At 36.6% G+C, this 16,496-nt stretch overlaps 1 protein-coding gene across 6 annotated transcripts in view; it reads left to right on the forward strand.

The window, feature by feature from the left end:
- LOC107090889 (pleckstrin homology domain-containing family A member 7-like) overlaps positions 1–16,496 on the forward strand; it is a 186,696-nt gene that overhangs the window by 32,309 nt on the left and 137,891 nt on the right. Inside the window, exon 1 of one of the 6 annotated variants that reach the window (XM_015384504.1) lies at positions 4,125–4,418. The exons of the other annotated variants lie outside the window; for them this stretch is intronic. Coding sequence (XP_015239990.1) covers positions 4,267–4,418 — 152 coding nt within the window. The 5' untranslated portion in view covers positions 4,125–4,266. Of the gene's footprint in view, positions 1–4,124; positions 4,419–16,496 lie in introns of those variants that run through there. 6 annotated transcript variants of the gene reach the window in all.

Genomic DNA, 16,496 nt, shown 5'->3' on the forward strand with positions numbered 1-16,496 from the left:
CATCAAACGGAAACCGTCACCAAGACTTCTATAATGCGGTTTTACTGACTTTGGTTATTAACACGGACGCGACAATTACTGCTGCTGCATAACGTTCACACTTGCACGAAGCCACACAGTGAGACACCGACTCACACATACTAGGTCTACAGCATAACTTAAGCCCGAATGTTGCAAAAACACCAACATTAAACAATACAATATAGAGGCAGACAGGCGCTTCTTCAAGAATGAATACATGAAAGCTCAGCGGTGTAAGCATTCACTGTGAGTCTAGGTGGCATGTGGGCAATGAATTGGAATAATGTAAACAGATGCGAAACCCCATCATGCACCGCAACATATTTTACAAAATATTCAAACATAAATGAACCAAATACAAGAGGAACATTACAGTTTGGTTTAAAGAAAGCATTTTGGTCTTATTATAATTTAGTTTGTTTCAAGGATTTTATAGTTTCAGGAAACTTACACCATATGCCAACCATCACAAGGATGTACATAACAAGGAAGGCCTATATATACTGCATGCATCATTTAGGTAGTTAACATTATATTACTTGTTGAGCTCCTTGAATTATTTACTGTCACAGGTAGGTGCTTCAGCCGGGGAGTAAGTGTTGGGGCCAGAATTAGGACCAGCCCACCAGGCAAATGCCCGGTATCACAGATTACCAGTCCGAGCCTGGTCCAGGGTGCAGCCTAGGACAGAAATGGCCTTTCTCATCAGTGTTTTTGCTAATATTGACATTACTTGAACACCAAAAAAAGTCTTACAAAAAAGAATAACTACTTTTAAAATACTGTTTTAAATAACAACGGGCTATTAAACTGAATAACATGAACTGTTTGCACTTAAGTTGAATCCTGATAAGGTAATAGGCCAACATATCTTAAAATCTTAAATTATTCTGGTGACCTTTACACTTAGAATAATATAACATAAATGAGTGTAAACAAAGAACCAAAAAAAAAAAACCCTGATCACCTAAAGGCCATAAAGTGACAAATTCCCTCCTTAGGCTCCAGCTTCTCTATGTGAATCAGTTCCCCAAAGGTGTCAGTGATTGGCGTACCTATAACTTCAAAAACAAAGATGTAATATATTTAAATCATTTGTTTATTTTGATTATACGTACTGCCATCTCAATACTAGTGCTATTAGGGAGAGCCATTATGTGCATGTAGGTCATCAGGCCTATATGTTATACAAAGAGCTTTAATGAAGACCATGGTAGAGGATCCTTTGGTTTTTCACTGGCAGTGCTTGGGACCATAAAAATAAAAACTCGGATCTCCACTGTACTCCGTCCATTATATGTAGTAGTGAATCATATTTTACAATAAAATAGAATATCACTTTATTGTCCCACAATGGGGAAATTCTAGTGTTTATAGCAGCAAAAAGATTATAGAAAAATCTATAAGAATAACATCATAGTGAAGAGTTAAAAGATAAACTATAAAATACTGTACTTTATAGTGTTTTAACAATATAAAACTGTGCACCTGGAGAATAAATAACCAATATGCAGCTATGGACATTTTTATAGTAATGGATATTTGAAAATAGCAGCAACTTCAGAGGTGTGCAAAATGACAGCAACATGTTATTTAACTGACTAAGATAGAAACTGCAAAAATCTGCATGAATGTACAGTAAAAACTTATTGAGGTTGTTGGGNTGCATGTAGGTCATCAGGCCTATATGTTACACAAAGAGCTTTAATGAAGACCATGGTAGAGGATCCTTTGGTTTTTCACTGGCAGTGCTTGGGACCATAAAAATAAAAACTCGGATCTCCACTGTACTCCGTCCATTATATGTAGTAGTGAATCATATTTTACAATAAAATAGAATATCACTTTATTGTCCCACAATGTGGAAATTCTAGTGTTTATAGCAGCAAAAAGATTATAGAAAAATCTATAAGAATAACATCATAGTGAAGAGTTAAAAGATAAACTATAAAATACTGTACTTTATAGTGTTTTAACAATATAAAACTGTGCACCTGGAGAATAAATAACCAATATGCAGCTATGGACATTTTTATAGTAATGGATATTTGAAAATAGCAGCAACTTCAGAGGTGTGCAAAATGACAGCAACATGTTATTTAACTGACTAAGATAGAAACTGCAAAAATCTGCATGAATGTACAGTAAAAACTTATTGAGGTTGTTGGGAAAAGTGATGGTTATAGAGTCTTACAGCTGCTGGGAGGAAGGATCTGTAAATACTGATATAAACGGTCAAAGTAGAAAGGTTTAGCTACTACGACAATAACTTCAATCATGAAGTGAAGGTCTGATACCTTTCTATTGCAGTGACTTGTTATTTCCCCTTTTGGATCGTTCTAGTTGAAATTCATGACTTAGGAGTTGCAAATTTAGACCTCTGAATGCATTATAGGTGCAACACGAAGCTGATTGCAACATGGTAAATTATTACCTACAGCTTTCCAAATATCACAAAGTACCTTGTAAGAACACTGTTATAAATCACAAATTGATGGGGTGAACTCTCTGATTACTCTAAGAAAAGAAACATAAGATAACCATATTATTTGTGATTCCAACTAGCTGCAATCAACATGTAAGGTTGATGCTGGAACAAAAAATGTAGCTAATGATTTAATCATAAATGGGCTCCAGTAGGAGCTACTGTTCATCTTGGTCATCAATCTGAGCATAGGTTCAAGAAATTCCTCTATTTTGGCATCACTGGCCCTCAGAATTTCCTCCAAAGCTTCCTTGATGGACGTTGATTCTTTGCCATCACTTATACAGCTGTTAACAAAAATGTCCACTGTACCGAAAAAACAAAACAAAAAGCCGCCTGTGTCTGCTGCACATAAAGCTCTGTGTGCGAATCAGCTGTGCTCTGATATTTTTTTATAGTTTCTCACAAGCACGAAAATGACGTCACTAGAATGAAAATTTCTGATAGACATTGAAATGGCGTCTTGTTTGTTTCTATGTTTAGCGTGCTGTTAAACCAAAACTATATATGAAATAAAAAACAATTGGTCACTTGATTTAGAAACTTAATATCCTATTTTTTTTTTAAGGATAAAAAAAAAAAAAAAAGATTTGTATTTCAACTGAAGTTCAAGCTGTTAAAAAAAGCAGACCGGAATACTGGGCTGTTGATACTGTTGAGTTAAACATCAATTCTTGTTAAATATATTGAAAATCGTGAGTGAGAGACCGTATCTTACTCCCATTAAATATAATGCGGTCAGAAACTGAATGCCTTTGTGATATGGCAGTTGCATTTTTTACAATTGCAAGTACTTTTTCGTTGAAGTAATTATGTTGTCCATTGCAAACACATATTGTTCTATACAAACTGTATCATTAAACTTCCTCCTTTACTGATTGATTGAGAAAATAAGATAGAATCAATGTGATAATCTGACATTACTAACAGAAGTCAGCACCATAACAAAAAGTATATTTAGGGATAAAGAAAGGTTAAGAAGAAACTGAATTTTTTGAAGAAGCCTTTCTCTATTGCATAACACCTTTTATGGGAGGGGGACTTTTTTTTATTAACTGTCAGATGAAAATCACTTTAATTAAGTTGTGTTATGATTCCTGTGGTGTTCTTGAGATTCTTAAGTGACAAACGGCTAACTTTATTTACCTCAAGAGTTGGAATTTTATCTTAAGCATTTCTTAAAAATGAAAGATGGTAAAAAAAAAAAAGTCTGGAATGAGAAAAATGTACTAAGTTGTTGAATTTCTCTACATCATCATCCCACATATAGCAACAGCGTAGGTTTGACTGGTCTGGCTCCTCGCAGCAAGACTGTAGTCGGACCTAAGTCTGGGCTTGGAGGGAGAGCGGCCTCCATCTGTGTACCACACTGGGTTCTGAAAGGGCAGACACAAAGGAGGGATTGAAGCGCTCGCATACAAACAGTGACTGAGACAAACAACAAGATGGTTGATACAATGTTGTAGACTGGATGGTGGTGGGAGACAGAAAGACTTCTGTCAGAGGAGGGAGGGAGCGAGCGTAAGGCTGTCAGGCAACTCCGGCGTTAGCTGTGCAGTTTGGGGAGAGGTCAGCAGCAGCTGAATTAGTGGACAAAATGTGAGGACAAGAACAAAAATTTTTTTTAGTTTGTTTTTATCTTTCCTCTTGTTTGGCGGTGGAAGTATTGCTTGAATTTTTAGGTAAAGTGTAATACAAACACGTCTCATAACAGAGGGAGTTGAAGACGACTGTTTCGGTTAATTCCTCCACGTTAAAAAATGGGTACCTGCTGCAACCGTTTGGCCACACCAGAGGTTGGTCAGGAGCTGGTCGCCATAAAACGTCACGCCGTCTGGTCAGGAGCTCCTAAAACAGTCGCTAATCAAGGTGACCATGAGTTCTCTACCTGGGATCTCACACATGACGGAAGGTAAGGCAGAGTTCTGGAGATAGGGCTCGATGTCGAGGGCCATGGAAATGTCTGTTTTGATCCCGTATTGGCCATCTCTATGGTCTGATCTGGGCCTGAGGGACGTATAATATAATGTAGCTCATTACTGCGCTAGTTTCCTTGTGAAGTACCGTTCCCAGGGGTACACTGCCTTCTATTGGCGTTACATAATGAAACAAGTTGTGTTGTGTAGTTCGCCAAGCTTATGAAATTGTTTTGTGATGTAAAATATAGAAAGGTAGACACACATGGAGTGGAAGTGTACATAACTGGGCTCTCAGATATATATATGTCATTAGTGAGACCTACTTTGGCTTTATCTGCGCTTATAAATACTTTTGTATATTGTCAGCAGGCATACACATCCTTGTGCAATTTCAGTTTAATAGGAACTCCCTGACAGTTTTAGTGGTGCGTTCAGCACATCTTCCTCCACTGTTTACACCATATAGATGCTCAATTACATCCTTTACTTTGACAAGGCAGAGGAAAGAGGGATCACATTAAAAAACCCTTTTATCCAAAGAGGACAGACTATGACTCTATTTATCTCCCATTTGTCTTTTGTTGTTTTAATCAGGATGTTTTTCCCAAAATGTTTATTCCTACATATTTTACTACCATATATGAGATTTTGCTATATTTTTTTAGATGTTGATGTTCCAGTCATTGAAAATATACATTAGATGTTGGAAATTATGTCATTTGCCTGTTGATGTTATTAATATTGTTGCAGAATATAAATACCCTAACTCCCTTAACCAAACACACACACACACTCCAGGGGAGAGATCGTAAATGAAAACACACAACATGGGTGTGGGCAGTATATAAGCATAAAGTGACTACTTAATGAACTTCTACAAATAAAACACAAAAGCTGCAAAATGTCTGTTACTGTAAATGTGTTGCTAACTCAATATCCATGTGTGCAATTATATATTATAAAAGACTCTTTAGAGTAGGGGTCTTCAACGTTTTCCAGGCCAAGGACCCCCAAACTGATGGCAAGATGGAGCGGGGACCAGCTAATTATATATATTTTCTGAAATTGCGTTATATCAAATAGTCATACTATTACAGATGGAGTCATGTAATGAAAGTAATTTCTCCGTGGGATTATTAAAGTATTTCTGATTTTGATTCCCTGTTTATGGGATAGGTGTTGTGAAGGAAACGGTGCCCAGATTGAAAGAGCTCCTGTGATGCTGAATGTGTGCATTGATGACTGAAAGACATCTTCTGTCTCCATTTTTTTGTTTTCTATAGTGTGCTGAATTGATGTTAGTGTGTATTTAAAGACATTTCAATTAGTGGAAAACAAATTGCAGCAGGGAATATAAAAAAAGTATAATTAACAAAGACTTTCGCGACCCCCTTGCAGTACCTCCAAGGACCCTCTAGGGGTCACGGACCCCCCTGTTGAAGACCTACGCTTTAGAGGGCAGGTTTTTTTGTCTGCTAAAATATTCAGATGAATTGTGATTGATAATAGAGTAGATGAAAATGGAAATAGCAGCCACATAATTACAGATTGGAGTAAACAGACAGAGATGCCATTTTCTAAAATAAACCACTAAGAGAAGTAATCATTTAAAACAAGCCCCTTTCACCGCCCAATATGTATTTATTAAGAAGTACTCAACAGTTTATTTGGTTATCAAAGTACTAATTAGTTGTAGCGTTAGTTATTATTTTTAATTATTAAAAACTATTATAACAGGTGTTAGCCGTTCTGTGCTGGAACTGTTCAATTAATAACATCGTGGTGCTGTCTATAAGCAACTTTCTATGCATCATAGTGGTATTCCCTTGGTCAGAAGCTAACATTATGTCTTCTATGGGGGCCTATGGAGTCCTTAAAAAACTTAAAAAACCTCAAACATTTCATGTAGCGGAAATAAAAAGGAATTTGGTTGTTATAATTAACATATTAGTAAAATAAATAAAATAACCATCAAAACTGTGTTCTAATGGTCTTGTTTCACTGTACTACTTAGGACTATCATGGTAATTTGTAATGCATGTTTTCAAAGCTTTAGTACATGACCATGATTTGCCAGCCTCAGAAGTCTCGTCTACTTACAGTTGATAGAGCAATGAAACGTTTGAGCCAACACCTTTGTTCACTTCAGCAACATGTTCCCAGGTCTCACTCAGGCCTAAATAGGAGTCCAGAAAAATAAGGTATTTTATTTGTTACAGTACTGTCAAAAAGCAGTAACGTCGATTTGCAATATTTATCTTTTCCTTCACGCTGTTTGACCAGTCAAACGCTGACGCAAACATTCATTGTGTCTGTCATCTGGCACACCTGACTGCAACTTTCTGATCGAGTCAGATGGGTTTCTTTAAGGCCTGTGAGGATGTTCACCAGCGGGAGCTGCATCAGCTGATAACTCCTGAACCGTTGCTCTCTGTTCAAATAGATCAGCTAAGACACTGAAGCCTGAAAGCAAACAGATGTGAGGATATAGCACTAAAACTGAACTATGTTAATTATTTTTTTTATTCTTCCCCTATCAATGTAATGTTGAGCTTTCATAGCTGTTTTATTGAGTGTAATAACGAATCTGGTGTCTTTATTTATTTGCAGTGTTTCCAAATAAAAATTTGGAAACACTGCAAATAAACTTTAAAATTAGTATTTCTGTAAAATTCACACAGCTTAATAGTACATGGAGGAGAGTTTCTAAAATATATACTGTAAAAAAAACAAACTACAAGACCCAATAAACAAGGTTTAAAATGTAAATATGAAAAAACAGGAGATGAGATTGATGTAGGAAGAACAGGTGGACTAACAGAAGAATGAGAAATGTTTGGTCAACAAAATAATCCAACAGAGAACAATTAGAACCATGCTTTTGTATGCTAAGGATTAGAGAAATGGCAAGTAAACCAGAGGCTAATAAGCTTTAATTTTTAGAAGTTGTATCAGAGAGAAAGTAGTGCAGTTAAAGGAGCTGAAGGAGGGGGACTAATTAACCAAATTCGAACAGAAATACCAAGAGACTCGAGGTCTATCTCACAGAAAATAACTACATGTAAAAAGAACTCCACATAAATCCAAACAATGCACCAGAAAGGGAATCACACAACATTAATAATGAGCATAAATTAGGAGAAACAAAGAAAATAATAAATAATAAAGAGTAAAAAAAATATTTTTAACAACCTCCCTCCCCCCCCAAAAAAAACCCCCTCAGGATTGTGAAACCCACACAATCCAAACATCCATTGCTGTTGTTAAATTGTATGAATATGAACATATCAGAATAAATGTAGAAAATCAGCAGCACTGAGGGTGTTCTTTTTTTCTTCTGCTGAAACCACACAATAGGAAATGGAAATGCTCTGCAGTAAAACGTGTCGTTCTCTGTGATTTGCCTTGCATCGTTTGTGGGTGTTGGTCTTGGGAGACATCTAGTGATGCCAGCTTACATATCTATTATTTGTGGAAATGTGGTTTGTGTATCTGGAGAGGGAGTCAATTATTCATAGGAAGGGTTTATCCGCTTAATGCTCTTTAATGGGACACTTGTCATTGCCACGGTGAAGATCAGAATAGCAATGACTTGGTTTTATAATTCAGGCTTTACTTCAATTTATTTTACCTATTGTCAGGGTTCCTACTAGTCCTGCAATGACTATATGAATATAATATTTGGTTCTTGCAACAAAAGTGTCCCTGAAGGGTTTCCTCCGTTTAGATGTCAAATTTGTCTGTCTAGTCTCTCCAGCGACTGATAAAAGTTGCCTTTGTAGTCAAGGAAAATGCTCAAGGCAAATCAAGAACAAGCCATAAAAAGGGCTGAAAAATAGAAAACCACAAAGTATAAGAAATAAGAAAAAACTGCATTTAAGAGTTCAGGGTGGTCTAAATAGGCATAATAGAAAGTAAACCCTTGAGCTTGCTCAAAAGTCCATACAGTTTTTCTTCTCCTGTTCATTGTTACAGATAATCCTAACAGGATGATTCTCCTAATGACAGGAACTCCAACTTCCCTAGGCTGAAAACACCTTGGGATGTATGAGTTGGAAAAGGAAAAACCTGTTCCTGAGTTACACACATTCATTCAACTATTATGTCCTTGAGGAAGAAGTCCGCGTTTTTCTACAAAACAGGCTGAAACTGGAAGGCCAGTAGAAAATTAGAATGGTTTTAAGCAAAAAATGTGTTAAAACCTTGGTATACAACTTGCACATGAAAGTATTGAAGCAATTTAATTGGAAGAAATATTTAAAATCATCTTATACCCAATTATGATCGTGGACACTGAAGCTACAGCGATTAAAGAGAATGTTGTAATCTCTTCTTTTTTCTTAACCCCAAACTTAATAAATAAATAAAAAACTTTAGTAGACACACCAAGGTCCTATTTCAATCCCACATGTTCAATCTAATTATCATTTAGTTAAAATGTATATGGACCCCCCTGGAGATGATGTAATATCAAGACATTTAAAAAATTTAAAGTAAAGCTTTGAAAGGCTATACCTGACTACACCAAAGACTTTACAGCTAATTTCATAAACAGATTATTGCATCCTTGGTCAGACATAACTTTTAAAGTTCGTTTTGCTGCAAGCTAAGAATGTCAGGTTTTCAGAAATCTGGCACACAGATAAGAAAAGAGAAAAAGGGAAGATGACACCAAACGCTTTAGGGATTTTTCGAATAAATATAAAAAATAAACTGAGGATGAGTGAGCAACAGGTCCAGGAATGGAATTGCAGAAGAATGATGCACATTCAGAGCAATGCGTTTATCAAAAGGGGGGAAAAAAAAATATTTTACAGAAATACTTGAGCTTAGCGCCAATTGAGTAGAAAGATGGCAGAGGTCCAGGTGCAGTGTGAAAGAGAGCGAAGCAGGAGAGCCAGCTGAGCCAAAAATACTGTGATGTCCCGGGCCCTAACAAAGCTGTCAGCTGGCCGGTACATCGACATTAAGAAAATATTATAACGCATATTTAACAACAGTAAATGTAACAATATCATCAGCTAAAAAAATGTATGCTCTTAAATCACATTTTGGTTCGGTTATAGATGTGTTAGTTTGTCGAGATATAATAATCCTGATATAAAATGTCTTGATTATATTGATTTAAGCCAAAGATGGCACAGATTTAACCTAAAGCTGTCTTTTTTTTTTTTTCTTTTTTATACTAACAAGATTTTTCAATTAATTTAGTATAGATGTTTTTCATTTGGAGCTGCCCCTACACAAAAAAACATCTAAATCCACAGACGTTTGCACGTTACCAGGGTAAATGTTCCATTCAGAATACGCCTTTGATACTGCTGTGAACTTCGTGAAGTAGCATTGAGAGCTTTTCTTCAGTTCTTGGCACTAACTGTCAAAGCTTTTCACCATCAAGCCCCTTTGAAGACAAGGAAAAGGGTCATTTCAGCACGGGGAGCCTGTGCTTCCTCTTTGCTCCACCACAGGAACAGCATGGGAGATGTCAATATCACTTCTGCCTCTGAACCAAAGTGAAATCTGTGCTAAGTGATGTACTCCATGTTTTAGAGGCTGTTTGTTTTCTGAGGCAAAGTTATACCTTTTTATTTGTATTTAATTTCTTTATCTAAAAAAACTGGTTGGATTATAAAACATGTTTTGGAGAAAGTTTTAAAGAACCGTTGCAAAGGTGAATAAGTCCTTTAGCCTTGTTCAGAGTGTTATTTTTCCATTGCCCAAAGAGCATAATGTCATCCTTATATTCATTCATTTGCTTTTTCCTCCTTAGGCTCGATGCAAAGCAGGTTTCTTCTTCTTCTTCTTCCTCTCAGACGAAAACACAGAAGCATGGCGGGGGTGCAAGTGAAATGGGAGTTCTTTCTGTAAAATTTACAGAGCGTAGTAGCTACGTTTGCTCAGCGCAGTGTGAGAACATAGATCGTGAGCTGTGAACTTTTAAATCCTGCTGCTTCGTCGTACAGGTGAACTGTAGCTGCGTGCAACAACTGAAAAAAAACGTACAGTGCTTGCCCGGCTTTAAAGACTTTAACCAAAGTTTGTTATTGTCATCAGAGTCAGCGTCATAATCTCAGTGGCAATAAGGCCTTTTCTGTTGATGTTTCAGGAATGGTTGTTCTAGTAAGACGTTTCCTGTAAAAGCTCTGATGATTTATAACTGCTGCAGGAATAGACCTTCTTTTCTGAAGCGGTAGATTTGATTCTGAGTTTTGTCTGATGTATTCAGGCCGTATTGTTTCGATCATGGAGTGCCAACTGGGAGAGGATTCAAACATCTATAAGAGAACAGAAGGATGGATATATAGGTGCATGAAGGGACAGAAAAAAGCTAAGATGGTGGAGAGATATTGTTCTGGAGGGTTTAACAGCGTGTCATGGCGCCCAGCTGACAACCTTTTTATTTCAAACCCAGAACATTTTAAATGTGACAAGAAAAATATGTTGTTTTTTTTATTTCAGCCATCTCAATTCTCTCATAACATAAAAAAGTATTTGGCTAGAACAAAAAAAATAAAAAATAAAAAGAAAAGAAGATATATTTTAAAGAAATGTTCAGCTTCAGTTTTCCAGACATTCATTATGCCTTTTTTTCTCTTATAGCAGCCCAACACCTTCGAAAACAATGGTCAACATATGTGCAAAGACTTAACAAAAAGTAAATTACATCAATCTTCTTCTTCTTCTTCTTATTATTATTATTTTTTTTTACATACATTTTTTACTAAGTAAATAGTATGGCTTCCACAGTTTCACGACCCTTAACAGTTTCTTTAGAATAAAAAAATGTATTTGAAATATTTTAGTTAGTTGATCTCAGTTTCTTGGATCTTTTAACTAAACATAACACAGAGCCAGATTTAACATATCTGCTACTCAAAATGGGAAACATAGTTTTTAAAATTCAGGCCATGCCTGCAAAGAAATATTCTTTGCAGTCCGAAAATTGTAAATGTAAATGTAAGTTTAATAAACTGCAACTTTATCTAGAACTGCGTTTTTGTTAGTAAAGATTAATTTACTGTTTTGTGGAGGATGTTTAAAGCTGTGGGCTGTTTTTCATATAAATGTCCTTTGAATGTGGAATCATAAACCTTTTAAAATAAAAGGAGATGTAATAGATAAAAGAATGATAATACATTGATAATATTTCTTTTAGCTACAGTATAGAGTGTAAGGTCAAGTCACAAATTCAAAACCAGGTCCATACTTTCCCCTAAAAATTCTATTAAAAATTAACTTGTAGAATGAAAGGAGGAGAAAAAGACATGTAAGAGGAGCCCTGAATTTTAGAGATTGTACATCAATGAGTAATCAAATTAGGCTCTCTATGTGCTGCCACCTTGTGTAATTATGTAGTATTGCTGCTCTACTGGAAAAGGAAGGCTTGTGGTGCCAAAAAGTGTGACATCCCTGAATTGTTGCATTAAAGGTTCAGAATTTGACAAGATGCATCTTTCTCTGCCTACATTCCTTATCCAGCGGCACACAGCGATATGCATATGAAGGAGATCACTTCAAATCTAAATCTTTCATGGAAACTTTTTGCTTTTACTAATGTTTTAGAGTCTGGATCAGATCCATCCTTTCAGAGATGTGTCTGATCTGTGGTGTCAGGCTATAGATAGATGTACGAAGAGGGCAAAAAGATGAGAGGATGTGTATTAATAGTTGGAATGTCTGTTTGTGGCTGAAGATGGAAGAATCTGGATCAAAGTTCCCCAGAGATGGTCACAAATGTCCCTCCACCGTTCAGACACACAAATAGACAAGGACACACACTGATATATTTATTTACTAATTTATTTACTAGAGTTTGCATTTTTTAAATATACCTTCATAAATGTTTTCTCTCTGCAGCACTTTATTTTATTTTGCAGCTAGAGATAACATGATCACTTTTATAACTGTTTTGATGAAGTTTGATGTTTTTTGACTGATTTAGGTCCTGGTAAGAAAACCAATATTATATACTATAATATAGAGTTCCACCCGGAAGTGACTGAAGTAAGAAAAATAAAAGGGTGCTAAAATAAAGTTGAAATCTAACTCTTGGCCTCTGAGATGCAGGTTTGAGCTAAGAGGGTTTTCTCCATCACCAACTCTATATCAATACACAGGAAAATATTCAATAATCTATAGCAATTCTGATACCAAGGGGATAAGAAAAATTACAATTAAAAACATACTGTTATAAACATTAACAACTCCCCTCATTTAAAGTGACATTTTGTAGGTTTGTGCTAAGAATATTGTTAAAATATCCTTTTTATTTAATTATTTTACAACTAAAACATCATTTGATGAGCAGACTCACACCTCAGTAGTTCAGCGTCTATCAGCCTGTTATCTATTTTCCTGGATTTACTTTGATTGGAAAGTTACTGCATGGTCCGGTGGATGTGACATCAAGCACCTCCATGTTAAGTCAGTCCAACGTAGCAAACAATCGAAGCGTAATACTCAAGAAGGATTTTATGAATGTGTGGAGGCTCAACTCAGACACCAATGGCAACTCCATTGGTTGGCAAATAAATCTATATATCTAAATTCAAGAAATCTAAAATTAACAGTAGTAAAAATCTGTAAAAACAAAAAACAAAAAAAAACAATCGCCTTTAGTATCAATACCACAATTCCAAAAAAGTTAAAAAAAAACATCCAGTTACAGTGTTTGAATATCGATATTTTTGGAGAACTGTAGTTAAGAGGCTTTAAACCCAACATGGTTGTTTTTTATACTGGAACATTTACCCACATTAATCTCTTTGGGGCAAAAAGAGGAGAGCATGCAGTGAGGGCTGGTTGTGTGGATGGAAAAGCCTTGATGATGTCACAGTTCAGAGGTGAGAGGCTGAAACCCCCCAGTGGCTCAAATCAACACTTGATACAACAAATGTATAGAACGTAGCCTCACAGGACACATATTTTATATATTTGGCTGCTATGATTGTAATAAACTTGTTTCTTGAACATAGCATAAATTGTGACGTTCATTGTGCTCTCGATCCAACATCGGGATGTGGTTTGCATCAAGGTGCAGCGCTGACATGTTGAGGTACCTGAGAAGTATTTTCTACATCCTGTTGAATTTACATGTAGAAGCAGGCAGTACTGATATTGGAAGCTCGCCCAGCTTTTTACTTTGGTCATGCTGTTTTTTTTAATGTTCAGAGCTGTCAGTAAGGAGACGATTGATGGAAATGTCTTGTGATTGTTGCTGCGTCTGCCTTCATTTCATGGAATTGCTGAAGAAAACAATCTTAAATACAAAATCAGCTTCAAGATGAGAGTTTGAAATGGAAATCTAGAGTTACTGAATGGTTAATCTGCCCTCTCTGCTGGTTCATATTTGCTCCGGGGGCAAAATAAAAGTGTTTTTTTTTTTACGAATTTTCTTAGCTGGAAGCTCAGCGGTGACCTTGAACAGGTTTTAGCCAGTCAAGGTGTGTTTGGAGAATGTGTTTGTGCATTTTAAAAACAGCTGCGATGGGGGTTCAGTCTGTAAAACCCAGATAAGCCGAACCACAGGCCCAATCGCACTCTTGCCATCACACCCACTGACATAATGATTCAACACAGCTGTCAAATGTCTGCAAGGCGACATCTTCTGCATCTATGCTGAAGGCTGTGTGCATGTTTGTTGGTTTGGACCATTCTTGTTTTCCTGTGGTGGTGTGGGGTATTGTTCTCTCTTCGTCTGCATGTGTTCGAATGTGCATAAGCTGGAATAATGTCCCTTTAAGTTTTCCTCACCTCTGTAGACGGCGTTGCTGAAAATGTGGAACACGGCTCTTGTTTGAATGCGTCTGTGCGGGGGCGGATTGTGTCCACCTGCCTCTTCAAACAGGGATAACAAACACAGAGACAGAGAGAAGATGCAGCAGCAGCAGGGTCCCCTGTGTTTTCTACCCTGATAAGGTTGTGCTGGATTGAAATTTCTACAACAAAACAGTGAAGGATATACACGCCAACCTCGTTGTTTTTTTACACCTCTCCCCTTCTTTTTTTTCTTCTCCCTCCCTTGCTCCTCACTTTCTTCCTCCTTCTCTCCCTTCTCTCGCTCACATTAGGTCCACCCATCTTTCCTTTCTTTTGTCTGCCTTTCTCCTTCTGGATTCTCAACTCCTTAAAAGTACGTATTGCTCCAGTCCAATTAACCAAGAGATGATGATAGTCCTTAAGGCTTTTTGAATACATTTCCACAAGTAGTAACATCAGAGGTCATTTGAATTGACCCCAACCATGCCACACCCTTACCTCAGCCAAGCAAACCCAATTGAATTGATGCCACACACATCCCTATATTAGGTTGATTTTTTTTTATAGCTATAAATGTTGCTCCTCTTGCTGTAAAATCTGTCCTATTTCTATTTAGTATAAAAGGAACCAACCAAATGCAAAAGGGCAAAGGCAGCCCCTCTGTTCTTTTTAAAAGACATTTCTTTCTCTCCATATTTTAGACCCTGTGTATATCATCAATTGTAATGAACGAAGAGCTAGTTTGATTGCAAAAGTGCCACAGGCCTTCACATGAACCATTAGTCTATTAATCCACACAGGATAGTGATGCAAGCGGGGAGTAAGTTGGTGAAATGCTGCAAGATTTGAAAGATGAATGAAACATAACTTTTTGCACGTATTTGTGCATTAGTTATACTTTATCACTGAAGAACTTTCATGTTGTTACTTTGATCACAACAAAGTTCATAGTAAAAATGTTTTTAGTGGCTGCATGATTTTAGATGGTCAGACCTCCGCTGGTCAAAACATAATGTTTCATTTAACATCATATTGCAACAGCAGTCGACTCCCCAGTTTGGCTTAGATTGAAACCGGTTGAGCCCAAAGGGTTTTAAAACCAAATTTCACCCAAAAATATATAATAAAATAAGTCTTAATGAAAAGCTTTGGTACAAGTATTTTAAACATTATTGCAGATGTTCCTGCCCTAGTTAATGTAAATCCCTTTAATGCGTGGCGCCTGGGGAGCAATCAGGGGTTAAGGGCCTTGCTCAGGGAGCCAGAGTGGAGGCTTTGGGAATCAAACTGGGTACTTGAAAACTTGTCAGAGCACAAGCACACTGCTCTAACCCACCAGGCCAACACTTAAGACATTTCAAGTTAAGTTTATGTTCTAAATCGTTATTATTTAGATACATTTCAATTAAAATATCTAAAATGGTTTTAGGTGTTGATTCTTGTTTTTGTTTCCCCAGTATCGAGTTCTAAATTTGAGTGTAGGGACGAAAGGCCGCCAACATTTGAAAACCCATTTTGTTCCCAGATAGCCAGAAATTTAAGGTCTACCTGATAAACAGAACAGCTTTCCCCCAGAACTTTAGCCTTCCTGTTTTCCTCTCAAAAGCTTGCTCTCTCACACAGCCTGAATGAACCTCAGATGAACCTTGAATAGCTGCATATCCTTGGTTTCTTCTACGTAATTCTTAACACCTCTCTGCTAACAAAAAAAGCTTTGGACCTCGTTTGTTATTGAAGGGATCTGGTTGTGCTTTGGTTTGTTGAGCTTATCAGATCCTGTAATGTTTGAATTGCTGGTCACCAGTCAGCTGAATTTGTTTTTATCAACTTTAGATATTTCGTGAATGTCTTTTCATGCTTGAAACTGTGTATTTTCATGCAGCAAACAAGACTTTATCAGTTAGCTAAAAGGATGCCAGTGAAGTAAGCCATTGTCCTTCATTTTTTTTCTTTCTTTTTCTGGTGAGTTAGCTTTGGGCAAGATTATATGGTTATTTTTAGCAGCCAGTCTTTGTTAAACTGAGAAGAGATTATTTGGTGTAAAAAAACAACATACAAAATGGAAAACAGGTTCAGTTTGTAGAGAAATGTCAAGTCCTTTTGTTTGGAGATTTTTATCTAAACTAAATACAAATTCATCATATAGTTGAAATGCTATTAGTCACAATTCAGAACACAATGAAAATCAATTACTTCCCTGACCAGTGGGCTACAATCAACCGTTTCATGTAATATGCATACTAAGAAAGCCAGACAGGTTGAATATAAATAAATATCTTTGCTGATAACTAAGAGAGATGAGTCGTGATGTG

The sequence above is a fragment of the Cyprinodon variegatus genome, unplaced genomic scaffold (assembly GCF_000732505.1).
Source record: "Cyprinodon variegatus isolate N-32 unplaced genomic scaffold, C_variegatus-1.0 Scaffold314, whole genome shotgun sequence".
NCBI lineage: Eukaryota > Metazoa > Chordata > Actinopteri > Cyprinodontiformes > Cyprinodontidae > Cyprinodon > Cyprinodon variegatus.